Raw genomic sequence first — 25,854 nt, 5'->3', positions numbered from 1 at the left:
CCCGCGCCGAGGCCGTGTGGGAGGGGAGGGGTCACAGCCGCTCCCCGCTCCGGACAGGTTCACTCTTAACGCCCTGCATGGGTAAAGAGCTAAAAAAACACCATAAACACATACATTCCAAGTTATTATAGCAAATAAAACCCCTCAAGTTCACCTGCACCACATTCCCTCCCTCCGAACTCCCCCTCAGCGCCCTGAAGTGAACACGGGCACAGAGGAAGAAACCCCTTTCCCCCGCGGGCTTTGAAGTAACCGCAGACAAGCATGAGATTGCATAGAAATGCTTTATTATGTTTATTTGACCAAAGTAATTAAAATAAGGCATTCCAGGTTAGATGTAAACATAGACATCAGCTGCACAGCAGGTGGCTGCTGCACAGCGAGCAGGTGTATGGCAGCAACAGTAACAGTGTCAAGTTCTACTTGTCAAGGGGAAATACAAAGTTATTTATAAATTAAATATTAATTTAAGTATTAATTACTTTAAATTAATATTTAATTTTGTTTATTTGTTAAGAATAGGGCTTCTCTCAAGATTTGGTTCTGAAAAGCGAGGTTTGGATTCAACACAATGGGTTCAAGTCTGGCAGACCAAGCTCCCCAACGTTCCAGACCTAAAAATGCCTTTCACTACCAGAACTCTCGACACCCAGAGAATTACTCCGTTCTACAAAGATATTTAAAATTTAAGTTGGTTAAATATTAGATATCCTGCATATGAGCACACTGTTACTACTAACACATGCTTTAAGTGTCACTTGCTTTAAAGAACATGATACAGCACATTTATTTTACTTACATTCTGATGTCTGATTTTATGCCATAGATTAATATATAAAAGGATTCTGCAAGACTCTGCAAAGGAGTAAGCATCTGCCCTACTTGTCACTGACAATGTCTCTAGCAATAAGTTCTTTCATTATTTCATTGGTACCACCATAGATTGGCTGAACACGGGCATCCACAAAAGCTCTGAGGGAGGAAAAAAACAAAACAAAACAAGGAAACATTACAAACAACATCTTAGAATGAACATACAATTAAAAAAAAAAAAAAAAGAGTGTTTTATCTTTAGAGACCCCTCTTTTCAAAGTATACTATTCCCATTGATAAAGTAGTTCTTATTTTCTAAGAAGCTTCAACTACCTAGAATATTACAACTTCCCAGGGTGCTGTGTGCCAAACCAGGAACTGGGTCAGTGTCTCTTCCCTGTTTGCTTACAGCGTAAAGTCTCCACTATTGCCTCTAATTAAACAAAAAAATAAAGCCCTATAAACCCAGACTCCTGCTACTACTCCACTCCCAACTCTTGTTCCTGGTGACAACACACAGGACGATGACAGAGAACTTTTCCACCTTCATTCTGCTTCATCATACAAGAGAGCAGCCCAGGAGCAATGTGGCATTCTCTGGAAATCTATATACTGTACACACAGACAAGCAGGGGGACACCCTGAATAGGGCTTACTGGCCTTCGTGTAAGACAGTGCAGAACACTCACAAATTACACTCATTCCAAACATCGAGGAACAAGTTATTTTAAATCAACATTTCATACTTAATGTACTTAAAATTTAAAAAAAATCTAAACCTACTCAGTTAAAAAATCAGCTTACTCATTTATGACAATGGCACAGCAGTCCTGTTTGTGCTATTTCTACTGTCAGATTACTGCCTCTTTTTTTAATAAAAACAGTACCAAAATCTCTACTTAGTGTGTGTCACATGGCTTATACACAAACTTCACAGATAATACACAAGGATATATACAAAAGCTCCATAAATGCCTCAATTCATAAAGTCAGAAAAAATAATGGGAATGACAAATTCCTTTTCTACATATAAATCTCTCAATTTTTTCATTTAAAAAGGTATAAAAATGCTGAATGTAGGCAGTTATGCTCTTGATTTGACAATTTGATACTCAGTAGTATCTGATCAATATGTTTTCTTCATACATATGCAATTAATTTCAGATAAAACAAACTAGCTCCTCTCTCATTTCTACTTTTACAATTTTCCTTCTGTTTTTCAATTAACATTTTCTTCTAAAAAAACAACTTCTCTTTTGTGAAAAAAACAGACAAAAATTGGTGAACAGCTTATGAGTTATTTGGAGAATCAAAACAAAGCTTTCCTGCAGACATCTGTACAGTAGATTCCCTTTCAATTAAACATGATAAGAAAAGGAACAGTAAATCACTACTAACACTAAACAAGTGACACATAGACATAAAGAAGTGCCTCATTTGACTTTGCTGGTAATCTTTCATCATACAATCTGAAATGTTACACTTACTTTGCAATTGGATACTCCCACATGTACCCCCATCCTCCATGCATTTGTACACACTGAGTAGCTATGCTGTTTTGGAGATCAGAACACCTTAAATGGCCAAAAGGAAATTTGCTTTTAGAAGGATATTATGTTGCAAAACCTTACAAAAGATAAAGATATGTTAACGAGACAAATCCATAACATGATTAGTAAGAAATAAATACTGTTCAATTTAATGCATTTAAGTTTTGTTCCCTTTACGGGACAGCTTTCAGAAAATGAAAGGTTTCAAAACAGACAGGCTTGTTTACCTTTCTCATAGGCCAAGAGAATCCTTTTGTGAAGCAAGTTGATACAGTCTCTTTTCTTACGAAAACCCTCAGCTTTGTCAGAAATTAACAGTAAACCAGGCTTCCCCCCCCATCATTCCCATTAGCAACACACCAGGATGCTCTTTGAGCATAACGATCACCTGGGCATAATTTATTTTCCACAAACTTTATAGCCTTCAATTCTAAAACATACTGTAATTCTTCAACAGCATTTGTTGACTGCAAAATTTGGACTTAATAGCAAAAAAAAATTTAACTGCACTGGAAGCTCAAGCTGAAGTTAGAACTCATGAAAAAAAACACTTTCTAACCGTACAGCTTTCAGTGGGCACAGAAGAAATGAAAATGACAAGTCAATTGCTTCTCGTTGAATAATGGCGTTTTCCCCAAACCATCCCCTCATTCAGTTAAATCCTTATTGTTTATTACGCCAACTTTAATTCTGCAGTGAGTTACTGCAACTATCTTTCCCAAATATATTCTCAAGTTCTTTTAGGTACGTAACACAACCTCTGACCACAAGAAAAACCAGACCAAAACAACCCTACAGACCTTTCTCCAGATATGAAAAAAGAGATGCACAAACCAGGTTTTAAAATCTTTCAAAGCTCTAACCTGAGTCATTGGCTATACAAAAGGTTTGAAGGAAAATGAAACTAGACCGAATCTCCTAATACATTGGGGAATAAAGCAATTCTACATTCAAGTATTTTCTAAGCCATTTAAGAGAGTCTTATGGAAGGGTCACAGGGACACCACTGGGGAAAGAGGAAATCCACAACAAATCATGATGGTAAACAGCTGGGAAAGTGAGGGTGTTTCAAATGCCTTGCTTTGGGAAATTTGTTGAGCAAGTGAGTCTGCATATCTCAGCTGGCATTAGTTGTTTCATCCTCCTCAAAACTGAATGCCTCTGCCTCTGTACCGGGTACTTCTAGGTAATCACTGCCAGGAATAACACTCAAAACCCTTCCTTCCATTGTAAATATTTCTGCTCATTTCATCTATACTTATTTTGAAAAGCCTAAAAACTGTAAACCTGTGTATCTTCCATAAATGTCTTTGCTCATGTCTCATGTGCTTTTTTACTCCCATCTTTGCAACAAGCTAAAACTATACAAATTCATGTACCATGATCTTAGATGTTTCCAGTTGTTTTTCTCTCGTAAAACTAAGTTAACAAATAATACCATCAAGTACAGGATGAGGGAAAAGAAGTTCTGGACAATAAAGGAAAACACTGTTCAGTCTCAGTTACAACAACAGCCATAGCCAACTATTTCTTCCTAAAACAAGATAGCTTTGAAAACTGGCTGGGCCTAACAGCTATTGTTAAGTAACATTAACGAAATAGTATCACAGAGCTTCAAAAATATTAAAATTTTGCTCCAAATATTCACATTTTGCTTTTAAAGAAATCAAACCAAGCCATATACCCCATTAAAAAAACAACAAAGAAAACAGAAAAAACACCCAACAACAAATTGCTAACAGTAAAATGTAAATTTTTGTCTAAATACCAATGGAGCACTCACTTTTACTTAAGCTAAAGCTGAGGCATGATCTTGTTATTAATGGAAGCCTATTTTAAAAGTATGCCTTTATTTTGAAATTGATCTGGTTAACCAACCCTGGTATTCAATGCAACTGTGATTTTTGTTGACCACATCATTAGAGTTAAGAACATGCAAGTAACACTTCTAGATGACTGTTAGCACGTACCAATACTTTGCCATAGAGGCTGTTGCGGAGTCCAGGCGTTTATCTGCATGGAGCTGCAAACAGTTGTCCATAAAAGCTCGGGCCACACAAATCTGTGTTTTTATTTCGGCCAACTTGTGCTGTACTGTCTTGTTTTGGAAGTGGATAGAGAGGGTAGAGGAAAGAAGTATAGTGCAGTTTAATACTTCAGGTAGAAAATGCAGCATTTTCCGAAAGGACTGCTGTTAGAAATCACTATTTCAAACAACTTTGGCTCTGTATGTCAAAAGAGATTTTGATTATTTGACATTATTTCCAGATAATAATGTCTTCACCAGTCCTATTAGACAAAATTAGATTGCTCTTTATTTCTCACGGTCAACTCAAAACACGAAATTAAGAGAAAAAGCACAGGAAAAAGGGAAAACAAATTCCTAAAGAGCAGGAGGCCCAGAGTGCTCTGTCACTCTTGGCTCCCTCTTGTGAAGGAACATCCTTTCACTCTGTAGAGCCATGAATTTTCCCAATTCATAACCATCTATTCAATGCTTTTTCTATGTATTCTTCAGAGTTTAAGCTACATGCAAAGAGACCGAAGCAAAAAATAAAATAACTTTTAGACTATCAGAAAGTTTTTCAGCACCGAGTTCTGTCACATTGGAAAATAGGTCTACAGAGAAGAGGTAAAATCCATCATAAGGTTATGTAAAACCAGACCAGGCAGGCATTCGACCACCTTCTTGTAATTTTGGTAGGGAGGGGATAAAAACATCACCCACAAATAGAAGTTCTTTCTTATTTCAGTTCTAGAAATGTATATAAAAAATCTTGCTTCCTTTGACAATAAATATACTGGACCAGTGTACTACTACAAGGAAAGAATTAATTGCAAATGCTGTAATGTGGCATGACTAAATTAATTAGCCCAAGACAGAGCTCTGATTGGAAGGGATTATTTATAATATGCACACTCGAGTCATCAGCAACAAAAAAAAAGAAAATTGAAGAGATATGCAGAAATTCATTATTTTGGCAAAAATAATATACTTTATGAAATTTACTGTCCACCTACTGGTAGCCTAGCCTAAAAAAGGAGATTATTTTGGAGATCTCTGCACAGTGAACTACTATAAATAGGAGGCATCCCCTACCTACATTAAAAAGTTAAAATATAGTTGTTTTGCTTTACAGTAGCATAGTGTGCATACTAAATTCCATCTGCAATTATGGATTCATGAAAGTTAACTTTAAAAACAGATGAAGATCATAGTCTCCTGAAGGATACCTAGCATTCCAGCCTCTAAAAGTTCCAGTTCTGGTGTTCTTCACAACTAAAGATTTGAGTTTGACAAACGAAGTCTCAAGACATAGAAATGGATTTTTTTTGTTAGTTATTAAAAAAAAAAAAATCAAAATTTCAAAAGTATATAAAAAAAAGAGGCAGCCAACATCTTTAGCCCATATGAGTCAGTTCTATCCTAAAAACCAAATATGCAGGAACTTGGCCTGCCTCAGCCCTAACAGTTAATGTCATTGTCAGGAACACTGTAGTATAGCAATCCTGTGGAAAGCAATGTATGTTTTATGACTGCAGCTAAAGACTGTAGGCACAAACATCTCAAAACTCAACTACCTACCCCTGTCAGGAGTGAGCTCTGCTCACAGAGCATGACCCAACAGTTTCACATGCAGTCACACAAACACCCAGAGTGCTGCTGTCCGAGGATTCTCATTACAACATTCATGAAACACCTCCACAGCACCCGGGCAGCAAGGTCACTCCTGGGAGTCCCCACCTCCAGCAACCTCCAAAGTAATTTTTTTGCAATGCTCTGTGTGCAGAGGAACACAATACCTGCACAGGCAGTCCCCAGGATTCCAGGCACAGACAAATACATGCAGGTGTGATGGACCCTGTGATTAGGACCTCTGGCTGTAAAATGCAAACCTAACATCAACAAGGGAATTGCTCTTTAGCAGCAGCAAGGAGCCAGTATACTTCCTGGCTACCTATTTCCCTCTCAGAAGTAGTGCTGCTGGGAGGTTACCTACCCAAGTTATAAAGCACAAACATTAAGGCTTCTCTGGTGCTTTTTAAAAATTATTATTTTTGCATTTCAAAGACGAACGATGGTCATGGAGGCAAAAAACAGACACAATACAACAGTGAAACCTGTGAAAATAATCCTTTCAAAACAGCCCAGTGATTTTCATTTAGTAACTATTTCACATACACAGATGTATAGCAACCACACGCTAGAATTTGTACCCAAGTGGCTCAGTTCTAACTCACCTGCAAATGCGCAATTGTCTTCCCAAAAGCTTTTCTTTGCTTCACATAATTCCTTGTTTCTTCAAACATGAATTCACAGCCAGCAAGAGCCATATCAGCAATTAGCAGTCTTTCCTTTTGAAACACAAATTACAGAATCCAGTTGAGTTAGTTCTACATTCCTCCGCATCAGATGCACAATTAGGACACAGATGTTCAGTGTTGTTCATTAAGGGAGTGGGAGCAGAAGTCACATAAAATACCAAACCAGACATACTGCATTACTGACATTAACAAGTGGGACAAATGCCTTGCTGTCTAAAGCTCACTTTTAAGTCTTTACTGGGATAGTATTGCATCACAGTGACTCAAAAAATAGTTACAGATTGACCACAGGAATCTTACCAACTGAAAAATTCACATCAGATTCTGTTTCAATTATTGGCTTTCACTACTCAGCTTAAACAACAACTGTGTTGGAACCCCGGGTTCTGAGAATTTCAGCCTTTCAGCGCTGGCAAGCAGTGATCCTCAGAAGCACAGTGTATTTGATCTGAAACCCTGGGAAAGGCTCCCTAAATTGTGTGATAACACTGTGGTTGTTGCTGTGTAATTAAAAGTTATATCATTGGGTAGAATATGTAGAGGTGTAGAAAAATTAGGTTTAGGGGATATAGGCAACAATATGGAGGATTTTGGGTGTGGATCTTCTTCTTCCTTTCTCCTTCTTCTTCACAAGTCTAGGGGTTCTGGTGTTGGATTAAAAAACCCGCACTGCGGGTTGTGAACAGCTAGTTATTGAATTATAAATAAAAGCAAGTTACTTGGTTGGGTAATTTAGACCTTAAAAAGCCTTGGAAGTTAGAACTCATGGCCATTTTCCCACCTTGTTACCTTGGAGGCACACTCTGTGCAGCTGTGTTATAGATAAGATATAATAAACAACTAAGTCTGAAGAAATTCCCAGTCTCCTGCATTTTAATTCAAACTCTGAGTAAAAGAACTCATGAAATAGAAGCAAAAAAGAATAGAAACAGTAAAAAGAGTAAATTAACCCAGGGACACTAATACAACTATTTAACAATTTCAATAGTTCAACTCTAGGGGGAAAAAAAACCTACAAAAATTGGCTTTTCTTTCCTCACTGCACAGTGAAAAACAAAAACTACATGCAGAACAATTGTTTCTGGAAGAATTGAAACAGTCTGATGCATTGCATTGAACCTGTTCATGAACGCATCTATTTAAAGCAGTAAAAGATTTCCTTTGATCAGGTTTTTTATTTACTCACAGTATAAAATTAAAAAACATGATCCCTACCAAATGAGGTAAATACAACATCAGAGCTTTGAAAAAGCACAGACACATTTTGAAAAACCACATTGCCTCTTTGTCCTCCCAAATAATCCCAAAACTTCATAAAGTAAGTTGTAAACTGGCAAAGTATTTTGGCAGCTAAACAATTTCTTTACTTTGTTAAATGAACAGAGTTCCATGTAACTTTAATATGCTTCTACTTGCAGAAGAGCTAGAACAGCAGTGCTTGTTTCTTGGAAGAGAATGCCAAATGAATCAGACACGTCCAAGCTGCACTTAATTTACTAAGCAAAGTGCTTCCAAACTAGAAGTACACAAGAAATATGTGGTATGTTCTTTTTAATACACTACCCTCAGGTTCTTCAATAGCTGGGCTGTTGATTAAGAGATCTGGCTTTGAGCTGCTGGGATATCAACATTTTTAGCAATGCCCAAAGAATTCTACACCTAGCACTGTGTACTTCAGTTAAAAATCAGCAGTATCAACAAAACATTGCACACAAGACTGTCAAAGACTGGAAAAGCTTGATGCCTCAAGACATTTTGGGATGCACGTGTGGGGGTAAGGGGGCAGGTCGGGCCCTGCTCTGATGAGGTGTGCCCTGCTCTGCACACCACACCCCCAGCCCAGCCCTAGAGCATCCCAGCCCTTCAGCGTCTGTGGCACACTGGAGGCAGTGCCCCAGTCTTGCCTAAGCCAGCTCCTGAATGGCTGAGTGACTAAAGTCCCATCGGAGGAGGGCCAGGGTAGCTCTGGGGTTTAAAAGGCTGACCACAAGGGGAGCATGTCTTGACCCTATCAGCCTCTTGGAGTTTCTACCTCATTGTTCTGGTTTGGCCAAATTTAGAAATATATCCTCTGAGAGAAGGCAGGTTACAACCAGCCCTCCCCCACCAGGTTTGGGAAAAAATAAATTTTCCTCGAAGGAAAGTGAAAGAGATAAAAACTATTTATTTAACAAACACACAGGAAAAGGATAATAATCTTAAATAACAAAACCTCTCGCTCTGCTGAGAGAAACCTGGGAAAACTTCAGAGTCTCTCTCTCCCCCTCCTTGGAGCTGGGATGGGGTGATAGGCCCACCTCCAGGGCCAAGGCCTCAGTGGAAATTCCTCCTGATGTATTCTGATGTTGAAACAGTCCAGCAGAGGGGAAAAAAAAGAAAAAACAAAGTCCCAGGAAAAACAAAACTCTCCGTCTCTCTCCAGAGAAAGAAAAAGGAGCTGAAAACTGGCCAAAAGCAAGCCGGGTACCTTCCCCCCTCTCGCTCTGTTGCCACAGCTGAAAAAAAAAAAAGTCTCTCTCTCTGTGTGACCTTGAACAAGCTGCAAACTGCTTTGAAAAAGTTTTGCTCAGGTTTTCCTCCCCCCTCTCAGGCTCAGCTTAAATGCACAGAAAGGCACAAAATTAATTTCTGGGCATGGGCCAGCAATATGGGATACACATCACACAGTCACCCCAAGACACTCATCATCACTGGAACTCAGGAGCTGGTAGTTGTATGTGTGGTTTTCTGTATTTTTCCTATCTATCTTTCTCCTTTTCTTCTTCTAATTCTCTTTCCATGGAACATTTTGGGTGATGACACATGGGACGGGTGTAAATGTCGCTAAGTTAAAACAACTAATTTAATGCTAAGTGCTTTCTATGTTAGTTGGATGTTGCACTACATCTTTTACCAAAGCTCCTTGATTTTCTATATTTTGCCAGTAAACCTATGTAATTGTGACTCTTGAGAATCTGGTTGCTACTTCTCCTGTGAGCTTAACCCACAGAAATGTTTTGGGGTGTTACAAATGCATCCTGCTTTGGCAACCCAGGTGGCTCACCACAATACATAAACTTCAGGACTAATGACAAAACCTGTCTCTGTATTCTTCCTGCTGACAGCAAACACTCACATTCCTTTTACCTGAGGGAGCTCTGCCATCAGATAGTAGAATCCTTTGTTTTCTTTTCCAAGCAAGGCACTAGCTGGCAACCGCACATCTTCAAAAAACAGCTCTGCTGTGTCCTAAGAGGATTTGAAATGCAAGAATTGAGAGTCTGACATTCTCATCTCATTACACTAATTTTGTCCTATTTTTTTCTTGCTATTGTGCACTTTAACTTGAAATCCCAAAATTATCTAGCCTGGAAGGATCCTCCAGAAGTCATCTAGCTTACATCCTACTCAGAGCAGCTCCAGAAAAACAATCAGTTGAGGACCTTGTCTAGTTAAGCTTTCCAAAGCTCAAAAGATGAAGGCTCCAGGACCTCTCTCAGCCCCTGTGCAAGTAACCACTCTCTTTCCCGGTGGACTTTTTTCCCTACTACCTACGAAGAATTTTCCTTAATGTAACTTGTCTCCTTTGCCACTCTCCCCTTCACTCTGCTCCTCAAAGAAGAATCAGGCCCCACCATCTCTATAGCTAACGGCATAAGTAAGATCCTGTCCTTCCAGGCTTCTTCAAAGTAAACACATTCAGCTTCCTCAGCCTCTCCTTGCACATCACATGCTTCAGACTTCCACAGGCAAAATCAGGATACATATGTTGCATGTTTGTGCTCTGAAGTCTAACAGCTACAATAGCACCATGGCTCCATCTTATATTTATTTAGCAGTTGCCAGGCATTAAGTGGGTTTAGACTTTCTCCGATTCTATTGCATTAGAGGTTGTATGAACTCACTTGAGCTTTCAGGCCAATTTTGTTCAGTTTGCGTCCTTTGATGAAACCTTTTGTTCCATTTTCCACCAGAAAAAGGCTGATCCCATGAGCAGGGGATCGGGCCTCCCGGTCTGTAACTGCAACCACGATCACTACGTCGCTCATCCAACCATTAGTGATGAACACCTGTAAAAAAAGGCAATATAAAACAAGGTGGATAGAGGTTAGAAGAGATCACCAAGTAGCAGAAAGAAAAATTACATTGACACTTTCACAGGTGAACTGAAAGGCAAGGTTCAAGTGTCCAGAAGAATTTTAAGCTTTTGATATTAAGTGTGTTGGAACAAGGCAGACATTAATTTGAGAAGTATCGTGAGGGGGGGAAGTGTGAAGTTAAAGAATGCACAGATTTGTTTCTTTTGTCTGTCCCATGATAAAGAAGGAATACAGTATCAAATGTAAATAAACACAGAGGTTCTCTTTTCTAGAAATTAAATTAGTGAGGCATAACACTCAAAACTATCAATGCTTCTTGTCACAACTGCTTGCTATGATCCTGTAGAACAACTCATGAGCCTGTCAAATGGATCTATCTTAAGTCCAGCAAAAGAAAGCTTTCTGTCCTGCTTGGCTTCAAATGAGCAGCATAAGCATCTTTTTTAGCACCTATGCATATGTATTTGCTTGCACACATTCTCACCACTGAAATTCTGCTAAGACCAGAAGTCTCTATCAGTACTATGTTATCAACAGCAGTAAAAAAGATTAGGACATTTCATAGCTTTTAAAAAAATGGTCTGTTGAACCCACACTCCCACTTCAACACTATTTCTGCCTTCTTGTTTTTCATTATGGTAATGCAAAGAGTGCTTTGCCACAGCTTGGCAAGACAGTCAGAGCATCTGATGCAGCTGTTTTGTTTTTTTTGTAACATGACCACCAAGCTCCTGAACAAAGATTCCACAGCTTGCATTGTGGCAACACAAGTTTTTACTCAGGCCACAGAAGATTTCATGGCAGTAGTGTATATATTTTATTGTTAAACATCATTACTAACAACCATCCTGCTCATACTACACAGCACATTTTTCCCCCTTTTCTTCACAGTTTAAGGGAAAATAAGCCTTTTAATAGGGTTATTTAAAAACTACAAAAAGAGCCTATACAAGCCCTTCCATAAATCAGTTTGTAAATTGCCTGAAACAGACCTATCTCAAGAACTATTAAAAAAGTAACTGGAACAAAAAACCCCACCCACAACACAGCCCACACAAAAACCCCAAACCAAAAGGATTGCGAGGAGATGCTGAGAGTGGTGCACATCCTGCTGCATTCAGCTAAATGCATTCAGTTCCTAGAGCCTATGAGCAGTACGTATGTCAGTGCACTTACCTTACTCCCATTAAGAATCCAGTCACTTCCATCCTTTTTTGCATATGTCCGTATTCCCTGCAAGTCACTACAACGAAATTCAAAAGGTCCTTCAAAAAACCATTCTGGAAGCTGCAATTTGTATATTGAATTCTATCCAGTACAAAATAAGATAGATCTTATACCATCCAGGCATGGACTCAGTGAAAACAGATGAGGATAGTGAGACATCATGAAATAGCTGAGTGCAACAGAAGCCACAAGCATGCTGTGGAAAAGGATGATAAATCTATGCAACCATACAGGCGTGTGAGGTCCCATTTCCTCATCTCTGCTTGTGGAAGGTGGTGTAATAATAAGCACTGACATCAACAGGTCAGCATGCACTTACACCAGTATGCCTCAGATGATAAATGCCACACAAAACCACATCCTCTAAACAGGCTCAATCCTGATCAGGAGGCTGTGTGAAAAGCCATGAGCAGCATCTACCATTTGTAGAAACATGACACCAACAGGTTTTGCACTTCATGTGTCCCTCTCTCTTTTGGAAACTGGTCAGATCAGCAGTGTCTACTCTAAAACACTGGGTGCAGGGCAAGGAGGAACATTTCTCTGAAAGGATTCAGAGGAAAGAAAATCAAGGTGTTCTGTTCCACAGAAAAAGCTAATAGTAAAGCCAAGCCTTCTTTAACAATGTGTCTTAGGGTGACTTTATGACATGTATCCCCTATCACTGCCCCATGCCCAGAAATTAATTTTGTGCCTTTCTATGCCTTTAAACTGAGCCTGAGAGGGGGAAGGAAAAACTGAGCAAAACTTCTTCAAAGCAGTTAGCAGCTTGTTCAAGGTCACACAGAGATAGAGATGGCTCTCTGCATTCAGCTGTGGGAGAAGAGCGAGAGCTGAGCCAAGCACCTGGCTTGTTTTTTTTCCAGCCAGCTTTCGGCCAGTTTTCAGCTCCTTTTCCTCCAGAGAGTTGAACTTTGTTTTCCTGGGACTCCGATTTTTTCCCTTCTTCTCTGCTGGACAGTTTCAACATCAGAATACATTGGGAGGACCTTCCACCGAGGCCTTGGCCCTGGAGGTGGGCCCACCACCCCATCCTAGCTCCAAGGAGGGGGAGAGAGAGAGACAACGGAAGGACTCTGAAATTTTCCCAGGTTTTCTCTCCACAGCGAGAAGTGTCATTATTTAGCATTATTTTCCTTTTCCCGTGTGTTTGTTAAATAAATAGTTTTTATCTCCTTCACTTTCCTTCAAGGTAAAAGTTTTTTTTCCTGAACCTGGTGAGGAGAGGGGTGGTTTGTAACATGCCTTCTCTCAATTTCTAAATTTGGCCAAACCGGCACACTATGTATATTATTTTTACACTGACTATGCTTCATAAGTATGTTCACAGGACAAGCAAGTTGGTAACTATAAACTCAGACTGCAAAAGCAAATACAAAGCATAATTGCCCACAGTAGGACAAACACAGAAACGGATTCTGAGCTACTATCTTGAAATGACAAAGCTGTAATAAAGTAATCCATAATAGGTTTTTTGAGTTTTACCTATAATGCAGGATAGTCTTGTCCGTACAGTAACTAACCAGGAGGTTCAGAATGTTTTTCACTGACAAATCAATAGACAGCAAATAATGTTAAGACCATTGTTTTAATATTTGGCTTACCTGCCAGCCCCAGGTTCTGTCATGGCAATAGCTCCAATGCACTTGCCTGTAATCATTTGGGGGATAAAGTGTTTAATCTGTTCTTCAGAGCCATAGTTTGCAATGTAGGGCATGACAATATCTGAATGAAGGCTGAACCCTGGGCCTGTACAGTTAACATACATCCTGGAAAAAAAATAAGGGGGAAGTTCAGAAAAAAGTACTACCAAGATTTGAACACTGAACTTGCACTGTTACAACACAGACCCAATAACAAAGAAAACCCCACTACACAGAAGTCTCAGAGATCTTCTGGCACTTTTACCATTATTTATAGAATGTAATTTCACAGCCAAATGGGTACATAACCTACAAGGCTAAATAAAAATGCTTTCCCGAGTTACAAAGCCAGTGGAGCACAATGACACTTGTTACTCGAACAGTGATCCAGAATACTTAAAACACAAGGGATTTACATATATCTAAACCATCCTTTCCACAGGAAAGATAAGGTCATTTTCTGTAAGCAAATGTAGTCCATAATGAGGATAACTCATGGAAAAAAAATACAGGCACAAACAATATGATCACTGAAATTCTTCCTGAAGCATCCAGTACTCACTGCTCCTCCCAGACGATGGCTGAAGAGAGAATATCCGCTCCGATGCCTCCATGTTTTTCAGCAATAGCAACACCCAGCAAACCCTGCTGTCCAGCTTTTTCCCAGAGCTCCCTGCTCACCTGGCCATTCTTCTCCCATCTGCGAAACGAACACAAAACCAGCACTGAACGCCTCATATGCTACTGTTTATCTGTCATGGCTGCTGCCTCACACTGGAACACCAACAGACAGTGTGAAGGTACACAGACAACTATATGTCACAGCCAAGAAGCAGCAGCTTCATCACAGAGTTTCTCATCTTCAAGTCCACAGATGCCACTGGCACTACAGAGACACCAACTGTAAAACAAGTTTGAACTCCTGCTTCCAATGTGTAACCTGACAGGATTTCATTAAGACTTCTTATGACTCTTATACCAGACTGGGATTTAGGCAATTTAGCCCCAGCCATCTGGATCATCACAGGCAGGTCTTTATCCTCCTGACATTCCATTTACAAATGTACATTTAGCCACATACAAAATGAGTATAACACATCAGTATCTTTTGTGAAAGACTTCACCAGTGAAAACTCTACCAGTGAAAAATGCTTTATCAGAATCAAATGATACCATATTAGTCAGTTTTGTATAAAAATCTGTCTCTGTGCACTTCTTACAAATCAGTACCGTATCTTGGTAAATTACTGCTTTAAGATACTTTCAAGTTTCTGTAAATAGATAGTTGAGGCTTATCTGCTGATAGTTTGCAAACTTTAACACCACAGCAATAATCTATTCTTGGAAAATTAGTGCCTCTTTATGGGGTTTGTCAACTCAATAGAAGGTTGGATGGTCATTAATGCTCCACGTTTTCTTTTTTTAAAGCTCTTTTTTTCTAATGCCACAATTTTTAAATTACATGGTAAATGACTTTCCTCTGATGCACATGTGTGCAGCAGAGCTGTATCAGAGCTGTTTACCTACATTTAATCAAGTATCTTATCCTACATATAAAACAGAACCATAGAAACGCAGAATGGTTTGGATTGGAAGGGACCTTAAAGCTCACCCAGTTCTGACCCTTTACCATGGGCAGGGGTTTCACTAGCCCAGGTTGCTCCAAGCCCCATCCAATCTGGCCTTGGACACTCCCAGGGATGGGGCAGCCACAGTTTCTCTGGGCAACCTGTGCCAGTATTTCAGCTGATTCACAGAGCTTTTGCTCCTACACTGGAAGTCTTAGATCTCTTTTTACCATCTTTGCTTTGCCTCTGATCCCCACTTTCAGGGACATTCCTGTCCCTACTTCACCCAGCATGAAAGCTTCTCCTCCTCAAAATAATCCACAATTGCATTCACTGATGCTACATTTGTCTCTTCATCTCAGCCCAGACAATTAATACACTGTGCCTGAAGCCTCCTTGTTTACTTCAGAAGTGTGAGAACAGAGTGGTTCATTGGTCATTGAAGTGATGCAAGAACACAAGTTCAACTTGATTCAGCTTCCCTAAGAAGTTGTTGTGTCAGCAAGACGGCAAATAGGATCTTCAGCAACCTCAAGCAGAGCCAATACATGTACACAGACCTGCCCTGAAAGTCCTTCTAACACAAAATGAGGGACAACATCTGGTTTTATGGACAGAATATGACTGTACAGTGGAAAAGCATACTACTATGAGGTTGTTAGAGGATAAAAAAAAAAATAGCTGTCACCAACCCTACTGTAAGCCTCCTGCTGCTCATTCTTGCCCCAGTCATGATGCTTCATACACTCAACTGAGGCACCTCAGCTGTTGGTGGATACACACGAGCTGTATTAGGATATTCCTATCTAGCAGGGCAATTTCAGAATAAGTCCTTCAGTACCACTTGCTGTTTTTACTTCAAGTAAACTAGAAATTGCTTAAGACACTACTACAGCTTGACACTTTTGGTTCAAAACCATATCCTGAGTTAATTTCTTTCCTATCCACCACTATAATGTGATTGGATATGGCTAAAATAACGGCTAAAATCACCCTCCAGCTCTAGTTCAGTGGAATTACAACTCTACCCTGTACAGAAAATGCACATATTTCCACAGAAACAAAAAATAAAGAAATTCAAACAGAGAGGTTTTGTGCAAGTTTCTTGGTAATACATGATTCACCTCACCATGCTATATGTACTTGTATGTAGCTACAAAATCTACTGCAAGAGACAGTAACCTAGACACATAATCAAAGCCTTTTTCAGTAACTATTTCCCAATAGTGTGGGAACTGAACTGTCCACCAACTCTCCCAAAAGCATCCGTGTCAGTTAATCCTACAGGCAGGGAAACTTTGCTGCAACTCTTCAAACTGCATTTGTCTGCTCATGGGCCCAAGCTGAGGACGCCAGATAACATACACTGGAGCTCAAAGGATGCATTCAATTTGATTATGTGTGATTTTCCTTCATGCATGACTTTGTTTTAATTTGGTAAATTTGTATATCCTATTGTATCAGGAGTAACACTGCAAAAAGCATTTTGGGGAAAAATTAATATTGGCAAACCAAAATGTTTAAGAGGTTATCTTACTCTGTGTGAAAAGGCAGTACTTCTTCCTGAAAGAACTTCCTGGCACTCTCCCTGAAGATATCATGCTCTGATGAGAAGATCCTCCGAATGCCTATATCAGTCAAAGTCTTAGCAGAAGATGGTTCCAGGCGCTTTGTGCCATGCTGTTCTGTTTGCAGAGGACTAAAAAAAGACAAATTAATGCATCTGTTAGGATACAGGCACCCTATTTGCATAACCCTTTTAAAAGGGAAGAAACACCCATGTTACTAAACATAGTTCACATCCCAACTCTGGCACACCATTAGGTCTCAAGGATACCCATGATAAATACAAAGAACTAACATACACTGCACTCCACCGGTCTATTAATGGAGGTAAAGCAAGGCTGGTTTGTCCTTAACACTTCAAATAAATTAAAATCAGTAACAATACATATATAGGTAAAAGAATAAAGTTACCCCAATGAAAACATATGTAAAAACAAAATGATGCTTTAACAAAAAAAATAAAAACTGAAATAGTGGTAAATGTCAGTAATAGAAACCACACAAGGAAAGTATAATTATGAAATAAGAAAGAAGGGTTTATAAAGCTTTTGTAGGGGTTTGGAACATCAAGAATGACATAGTACTTCAAGGCTTGCTTTTATTGTATTGCCATGAAACATCAGAAATTTTAAATACAGAGCTGAGTACATGGAAGAGGCATTCGCTCTTCCTTTCTCAAACTGTTTTGTTAATCTCTCAGTTCCTCTGCACATCAACTGTGTGTAGTCCTACAGAACTCAGCTGAGCCTACGCTTATTTACTCTGCTGTAGAGACACAAGTCTTTATTTACTACCACATGTAGTTACTCAGGCTCTGCCAGTGAAATAATCCCCCTGAAACAGACTATATTTACTTCTAATAATATTTGGGAAAAATGGGATACAGCAACTTGCTGGTTGAGTATTTTGTACCCTCAAAGCTAGGCACACAGTGACTCTCTCAAAAGCTCTACCTTATTTTTAAAGCTGTCTAAGATGATGTTGAGCTTCATTTAAGCCCACCCGTTTAATTGTGGCTGACGCTGCACATGTCACACAGGGAAAGGCCTGGCTACTCCCTTACTCTCAACGACAGTCCTGGGAGAGACAACTCGAAGGTCTGGGAAGGTGTGATCCCACTCCTGCCTTTCTGCTCCCCCCAGCCCCCAAGCCCGAGCACTGCTGCCAAGGGGGAACGCGGTGCCCGGGAAAGGACACGCCCGGCTGTCACCTGCTGCCAGCACAGGACTCGCTGTCCCCGGGAAGTGGAGCAAAGGTCGGGAGATCACGGGGGTGGATGCGCTGGGGCTCCCGGGCCGGCGCGGCTCGGGGGGCTCGCCCAGCCCCAGCTGTCTCCTGCGATGGGGGCACGGCCGCGCACACACACACACACACACGCGTATGTGCACATATAGCACCTGTAACCCCTCCGCTACGCGTATACAGACCACACGCATCCACACCGTCCAAACACACACAGAGATGCGTACATACATCCACACAGAATGGATAGCACACACAGACAGCCCCATCAGCCCGCACACAGATACCCCCCAAGCAGGGGGGCAAAGACATCCACCCCGCTCTTTACGGAACCCAAGCTGAGGGGCGCTCACCCACCCTCACGGATCGGTGCCTTCCGCCCCAGCGCTGCCCACCATGGCCGGTCCCGCTCACCTGGGCTGGGCAGAGAAGGGTCTGGAGCCGGCGACCCGCAGAAGACCACGCAGGCGGAGCAGCCACGCCGCCATTTTACGGGACAGGGCGGGACAGGACGGGGCGGCACTGCCGCTGGAGCCCCGCGAGTTATCCCTGTGCCCGCCCACCTACGGCTGTAAATCTCTTCCGGGCTGGAGACGGCAGTATCGTGAAACAGCTGTATCATTAATAATTTTCTAATGTAGCTTTGCAATCACGTCATGGAGTGGAGCGGGAGCAAAGGTGACAGCCGGACGAAGGGGTTGTGCTCTGAAGGCAGCTCGTGTGATGGCACCCGGCATGAGGGACGACCTTCCTGGCCATGGCTCCGTCCTCCTTTCAGAGCCTTCAGGAAAGAGGCTGTCATCCCCTGGGGTGGCATGGCTGGAACCTGAGCCCCCTCCCCTGAGGGCTGCCCCTCACTGGGCCTTTTGGCTATTTTGCCTTCGTGGGGCTGGTCCTCCTGGTGTCAATGGGTCTTGATTTGCAGAATCTGCTCACCAAAATAATTTAGCACGCTTTTTAGGGGGGGGGGGGGGGGGGTGTATGTGTGTGTGTGTGCTTTTTCTTTTTCCCTTTTTCTTTCTGTGATAAAAAGCTGTTATAGCATTGGCTTTCGCAGGTAGTAAAATGTAAGAAATATTATGTATTAGAATACATTAGAAAATATCATGTGCAAATATGTTAAGAATAACTTTGCTATGCGGGTATTAACTAGTTAACATTATAACTGGGGTCAAAGTTACAAGATGCTGATATAGCTTGAGTTATAAGATACCAATATAACCTGAATTATAACTTTCTATACAATGTAATAGCTAGTATATGGTTAACTAATTGCTTAATGTTTAAATAGAGGGAAACTCGCCAGGTGAATAATCTCAAGAATAGACAAGTATAGCTAGATAGGGAAGCAGCAGGATGTACTAATGAGGAGTTGGCAACAATGAAGCCAATTAGCCACAAAGTAAAGAATTTAAACCGGTTGGATCCAGAAAGACCCAGGACCACCATGACTGTGCATGCTCCAAAGACGAAATTGAAAAGTTCAAGGTGTGAGGGAGACCTGAGCCTTCGTCGAAGAAGACCCCTGAAGATCCTCACGATCATAATACGCATGCTCTAATAGGTGGATCGGAGGAAGAACTATGTTACTACCTTCTAAAATGAAATGTAAATTAGTTCTCAGAAAAACTATGCATATGCATTGTGGTTTATTAAATATGCATAATGTTAAAGCATATAAACGGGAAATTTGTGTGTGTGTGCCTCTGGCTATGAGCCACACACGCAGTGCTGTGATTTTGCTTTAAGTGACCTTTGTCCCCTGTTGTCCCTTATTACATTTAAAAAAACCCAAAAAGAAGGGTGGGCTTCGTTTCTCACACTTTCCTTTTTTATTTTGAGTGCTGGTTCTCTAAACTAGGCGGTTTATGATTATCGTGTGCAGGGGCTTTCCAAAGGATGGAGGTGTTGTTCTGAATGTTACCCATCGCACAGCACCAATTCACACACAGAGGCAAGGTATTTCTATTTTTTTTATTCTAGTTTGCACAAAGTAGGTGGCTAGGTGGTAACCCATAAAAGGCTAGCTCCCCATTCATCAACACTTTACACTATCTATCGTCTTTAACAAGGGCATACATTTTGTTACATAACCTCTTTATTAATTAGTACTCAACCCCCTATTTGCTAGTTATATCTCTCACTTCTCATGCAAATTAGTCCTCATGTGCAGTTCTTCCCTCCCTTTTAGTCTGGAGTCTTATTTTGAGTAGGTGGTCATTGAGTCAGTGGTCACAATCTCCCACTGCCAGAATTACCTTTCCTCCAGTTACTGCAATGCTCATAAACTGTGCTGATTAACAACTAAAAAACCCACAACACTCAAAGTTTTACTCAGTTATTCACATCTTGGGGGGCTCAATATCAGAGCAGGCGTTACTTTAAGGAAGAGCAAACCACTGGAGATGGGGAGAAGGATAAAGATTTAATAGTCTGCTCGTAGTTCTTCATCCCTTTGGCCCCTGAGGTCACCCTGCTGCATGGGCATAGTCTTGACAGGGGATACTCTCCCATGTCAGCCCTTTTGGGAGATTTTTGAGCCATAAATGGGCATCTTTCACCAAGAAAGGAGCTCCTTTTACCAACAATACCCTGACCTAAAAACTGATACATATGACTAGATATGCTACAGAGATCTGATAACTAGATCTGATATCTAGAATATAACATGTTACCAATCATTATTAAGTATGGGGTTAAAATGATATACAGTTCTCATAATTGGGGTTTTACATACTTCCCTCACTTCCTGTGTAATGTTGTTGAACTCTCAGGAATTACTCTCTGGAGTCATAAGATGACACAAAAAAATTAAGCAAAAAGGAAATTTTGAACCTTGATGTTTGTTGAGAAATAAAACAAATGCTGAAAAGGCTCAAATTGCAAAGCAGATTGGACCAGAAGATATTTTTCAAACCTTCATCATTTTAAACTAATACTTTATTGGGAGTGAATTGTACAAAATCCATTGAAAGAATGTCTGTGGTTTGGGTGGCTTTTTTTATATTGATCCATAGTCCAAACCTGCTGTAAAGTTTTTTAACATATATAAAAAATATTTTCAGCTATTGTGTTCCTACACCATAAGCCAGGAGATGGCACTACAGGAATAGCTATTCCTATGGATGAACCTGTCTGAAAGCAGCAATGCGTCTAGACAAGGGACGATGTTTTCAGTGTGACACATTGGCAAAACACAGAGCTGTCTGTACTTACAGAGAGAAGCATCTGCATTACAAAACCAGTTGCAGCCTGGAAACTTGTCCTGCTTTTTCATTTGGGAGTCTGATCTCATTATATCAGAGTAGGCAGGAAAGAACCATGCAGGAGCAGTTGACAGGGAAGAAGTAAAAAGGAGATTGTTGGGAATTACTGAACTTGGATGTCCAGAGGTAAAATTTGGCTATGCTTGTGAGGTCCTGTCAGGTAGAGCCTCCTGGAAAGTGCCTTCCTTCAGCTGGTGTAGGCTCCTGGGTAAGGCCAGCGTCTTGGTCATAGGTCTGTTAGCAAGCAGGAGGCTGACAGGGAGATTTGCATTCCCAGGGATGCCAGGTCACTCAATTTACAGTCTTGGTAGCTTGTTGTAGCAAGAAAATCTGCCAGGACATATCCCATCACATATACACCTATGCACTATAACAGAGTTGAAAGATGGTAGATCTTGTCCTAAGCCACAGAAAAGTAAGATTTGTCCAGGCTTCAAGGATCAGTTTCTGGGATCAGGAAATTCCTTAAACAGACAGTGGCAATCAGATTGACATTTGGCATTCTTTGGGAAGGAAGGATGGCTACAAAAAATAAGACATTAAGAACAATTTTTTTCCTTTTAAATGTGCTTACAGAAAACAGAGTAGAAGTAGATACTGCAACAGGACAGAGAGTGCAAATGATTGTTGCTCCTTACAGATGCTGTTTCCAGTTCAGGATTGTGCTTTTCTTGCAACAGCCTAGTGGATCTTTACATAGACACAGCAGAGCCAGGGTTAAGTGACTGTACTGTACTCCTTCCTAGCCCTGTCTGGTCCCTGCACCTCTGTTCTTCCTGGAGGCATAGGCACAGGCTGAATCTCTTAATTCTTATTTTCTGCCCTTCATGGTGTTGCTTTCTCTTTGTTATGGTCATCTCCCATACCAGTATATGGCCTGTCCCTCCTTCCTGAACTCTGGTACATGTGGCTCAGGAGAGGATAAGGTTTGCTCTAGCTTACTGGGTGTAAATTGTCCCAAATTAGTAGTTCTCCACTGCTGGGTTAGTGGCAGATTTTTTCCTTTGACACTCCAAACTGCACAGATCTCTGTTACTCTGTGATAAACACTGTGATCCCTGTCATACCCAGAAGTAGCAATATCCACTCCTCTGGTATTAGAACTGTTGCCAGCGTAATGTAAAGACACCAAGTCAGAGGGCTCCCCTACAGTGTGTACAGCCCTGACCTGAGGACTTTGTGACATTTGGGCTTTGCTATGAATTGGTTTGGTTGAGCAGTCTCTTCTCAGTCATGCATTTATGGTTGTTTTTTTCATTATTTCCGGTGTTAGTAAGTCATTGCTACAGCTGGAAAGGATCTGCATTCTCTTCCGTGTCTGCTTTGCTGTGAGCAATGTCTAACATATTTACTACAGCGAATGTAATTTGAAGCATTATCTTGCTGAAAAAAAATGCACGTGGCCTTGCTAGATACCAAGTTAGCAAATAAAGGAATTGTACATTACTTGGAGATAAAGTGTTGATAGCTCTGTTGGTAAGACAGGTTGAAATGAAAACTGGGTTGGTTTTTGTCAAACTTAAAGTTCATCTGAGAAACATGTATTCTGTAGACATGAAGACTGTACAAGTATATTCAGTTAAGAACAGCCGTATAAAAGGAATGATCTGTTTTTAAGAAGAGACAATTTTTGTAGTCTTTTATTCCCACTGCAGAGTAAAAGAACTTTTAAAAGAATTGAGCAAACAAGTCTCATTGTATGCATTTTTTTCTGTCAAATAATTCACCTGCAAATTTCCGTGTGTATTCCTGAGCTGGGATATCATTAGTCCTCTTACGTCTGCAGCAGCATCTGTTGCTGTGGAAGGGTGTTCTCCTCCAGCGATAGGCATGTTGGATTTTATTTTGATGACAGACAACTTAATGTGAAAAACTACCAGTTAATGTAGCCCTTGGACGCAACTGTTCTAATTTTTCTCAGAGCTTTATTGTCATGTGCTTGCCTTTGAATAATGTTTGCTATCCAAGGTACAAATCTGAAGTGGAAGATCTGCTTACAGATATGTTCTTCTTGAGTGATCAGTCATTCTGTACAGCTCCCCTCACAGCTGTTGCCACCATGTCCCAGCCCCAAGGGTGATTTCTGACAGACGGCTGTCTCTGTAACTGGGTAACGGAAGCTCCTGCTCAAAAAGCCTGGTTGCCTATGTTCCTCTGTTTTGCCGCATGTGGTGGTGATACTGTCTGTAAAGCCAAGCTGCAGGATATGACCAGAGGTTTCGAAAACACAACAAGGGACAGCACTGGCCCCTCTCACAAAGCCCTTTATTTCCTTTTTAGACTTTCAGTCTGTGTTGCAAAGAATGAGTCCAACTGTTCATGTCTGATATTCATGATATGAATAGCCTAGAGGTTTGGTTTCTGGGCAGGTTGTTTAAAGCTGATGTGCTGTCTTTTTTAAGGAAGAATACAGTGCCAATTTAGTATGTGTGCTCATCAGGGAACCTCCATGTTCTTCGTCCAACTTTTTAGTGTTGGAATTATAATGCAGGGAGAGCTAGAATAAGATGCAGAGCTCTCAGCTTACTTCCCCCTTGATACGTGACTCTCCTTAGTGTGCCTTTGCATGGGGTCACACAGTGTCAGTCATGTGGGTGTCAGATGATATGACAGACAGAGGCAAGCAGCAGCTAATGGTCATATCTACAAGTGGGCATGGGCCCCTGGTAACCAGCTTTTGTTCCTCCATCCTGGCAGAGCACCCCAACTGTGCTCTCACTCTCTGAGCACATGTAGCATATAGACACACAGCTGTCAGGAGAGCCATCTCCTTCAGCATGTGCCTAGGAGCACCAGAGAGATCCCATAGCCTTCCAAGGCCTTTGTGCAAGGTCTAGCATTAGCTGGGAATCAGCAGAAAGAGGCACATGGGAGTCAAGTGTGGGACTCTCATGAGCTGAGAACGAGACTTGATGGGTCTGAAGGTGTTGGTGGCAGGTGATATCTTACCATGGATTGGATTTTGTTTTCCTTGGGTCTTCCAACATGAAACCTCAAATGAACGTGTTTTAAAAGGGTTGCTAGTCTAGGATGCTGGCCCATGCAGGCATATCTTTGTCTGTTAGATAGCTGTCAGCAGTTTTCAGCATGCAGCAGGGCTGATTTGGAGCTTGACCATATGACTTGCTCAGTAAATTATTTCAAAATCACTTCTACCAAAGCTCAAGAAGAGCAGTAGTTTCAGGGAGCACTCCCAGTGAAGATAGATGTTACAGACTGAAGTCCTGGTTTCCTCTGTGGGGAGAATTTGTTAAGTCTGATACCAAAGAAAGAAGCTTCAGCTACTCAGGTGTTCATCAGTTTGCGTTTACTTTAGCATGTGGCACAAGGTAAAAGCTCTCAAGGAGAGCTATGAAGAATTCAAATTATCAGTGAAGTTTGTTGATCGGTTTTGTCCTATGTAAATCAGCTGCAGACCATTAAAAATGCACTTGATTTTTGAGCAACATAGAACAGCAGTTTGTGAACATAAAAGGCACATAAAGGCACTTGCTGAACACAGCAGACATGAGTATACTTAAGGTGTTGCTGAAGGTTGAAAGCATTGCATGAAACAGGGCTGCACAAGTAAGGCATTATCTCCCAGAAAAGGACTACTCCCTTGATGTGTAATAAGTGCTATAGTTGTGTTAGGATGAAACTATCCTCCTGTACTTTTTATTGTATCAGAATCAAAATGAGCGACATCCTGTGTTGTGGTATTGAATACTTCTAATAGTATTTTACAGCATCTCTGTTCAAGCAGTATTGATGCTTACAGTTTCAAACTTCATGTTTGTTATTGGTTTGGTATTTAGGAGAAAGCTGCTCCCTTTGGCTGATTTAATAGAGCTGAAATGATAAAGACAACATTGAGATCAGCCCTCACGGACTACTTTTACTTCAGAAGTGCCAAGTAACTTTGAAGCTAGGGTTTCCTAATCCTAAATTCTGTAGCTTTACTGCTCTTTTAACACTTTTTAAAAAAATGTGCAGAATACATATGTATGATTTCATGTACCAATCACTCGGGGTTTGGATACAGTAGCTCTAATGAGCTACTCAGTATTTCCTTCACAGGTCTTTGGCTGAAAGACAGCTTATGTCAGCCCTTACCTAAAAACATTCTCACCAGTTCTGAGTTGGTGGTGTGAAAGGAGATTGAGAGGTGTGTGTTTAAGGTGTCCTTCATGGTATGGACTCATTCCCATGTTTTGCAATAATTGTGTTAGATACTGAGACCAATAGATGTTTATCAGCTGTGGCTGATCTATTAGTCCAGGCAAATAGAAAAGTATGTTTTCTTATCCCCCATTTAGCAAGGGGTTGAGAGAGAATTTGTCTGTGTCTAAGAAAGTAGCACCAAATTTGGCAGGAATAACATGACGGAAGCTACTACCAAACTGTGTAAATTAATGTAATGGGTTTAATCTGCACTGAGGAAAGAAGGATTTCTTTGCTTTGCTGCTTTCAAGAACGCAAATTAGGCAAGCACCACCCTTGCCCAGGGGTAGGTGTTGAGCTCAGAAAATGTAGGAAGGCATGCTGGAATGGCTATATTCCTACTGTGGTGATTAGCAAGGCTCCTTTGTGAT

At 40.9% G+C, this 25,854-nt stretch overlaps 1 protein-coding gene across 1 annotated transcript; it reads right to left on the bottom strand.

The window, feature by feature from the left end:
- Nucleotides 1-265: 265 nt before the first annotated feature.
- On the bottom strand, nucleotides 266-18,550 carry ACADL (acyl-CoA dehydrogenase long chain). Its single transcript, XM_069021795.1, has 11 exons — nucleotides 18,429-18,550; nucleotides 16,744-16,905; nucleotides 14,201-14,338; nucleotides 13,600-13,764; nucleotides 11,945-12,011; nucleotides 10,574-10,738; nucleotides 9,816-9,917; nucleotides 6,606-6,719; nucleotides 4,334-4,461; nucleotides 2,301-2,387; nucleotides 266-972 (listed from the first exon to the last, which is right to left on the bottom strand). Exons 1-11 carry the CDS (start codon nucleotides 18,500-18,502, stop codon nucleotides 879-881), a joined length of 1,296 nt encoding a protein of 431 aa, XP_068877896.1. The 5' UTR covers nucleotides 18,503-18,550; the 3' UTR covers nucleotides 266-878.
- Nucleotides 18,551-25,854: the final 7,304 nt, after the last annotated feature.

Source organism: Aphelocoma coerulescens, chromosome 7, assembly GCF_041296385.1.
Source record: "Aphelocoma coerulescens isolate FSJ_1873_10779 chromosome 7, UR_Acoe_1.0, whole genome shotgun sequence".
NCBI lineage: Eukaryota > Metazoa > Chordata > Aves > Passeriformes > Corvidae > Aphelocoma > Aphelocoma coerulescens.
This window is presented reverse-complemented; position numbering and strand designations above follow the sequence as displayed.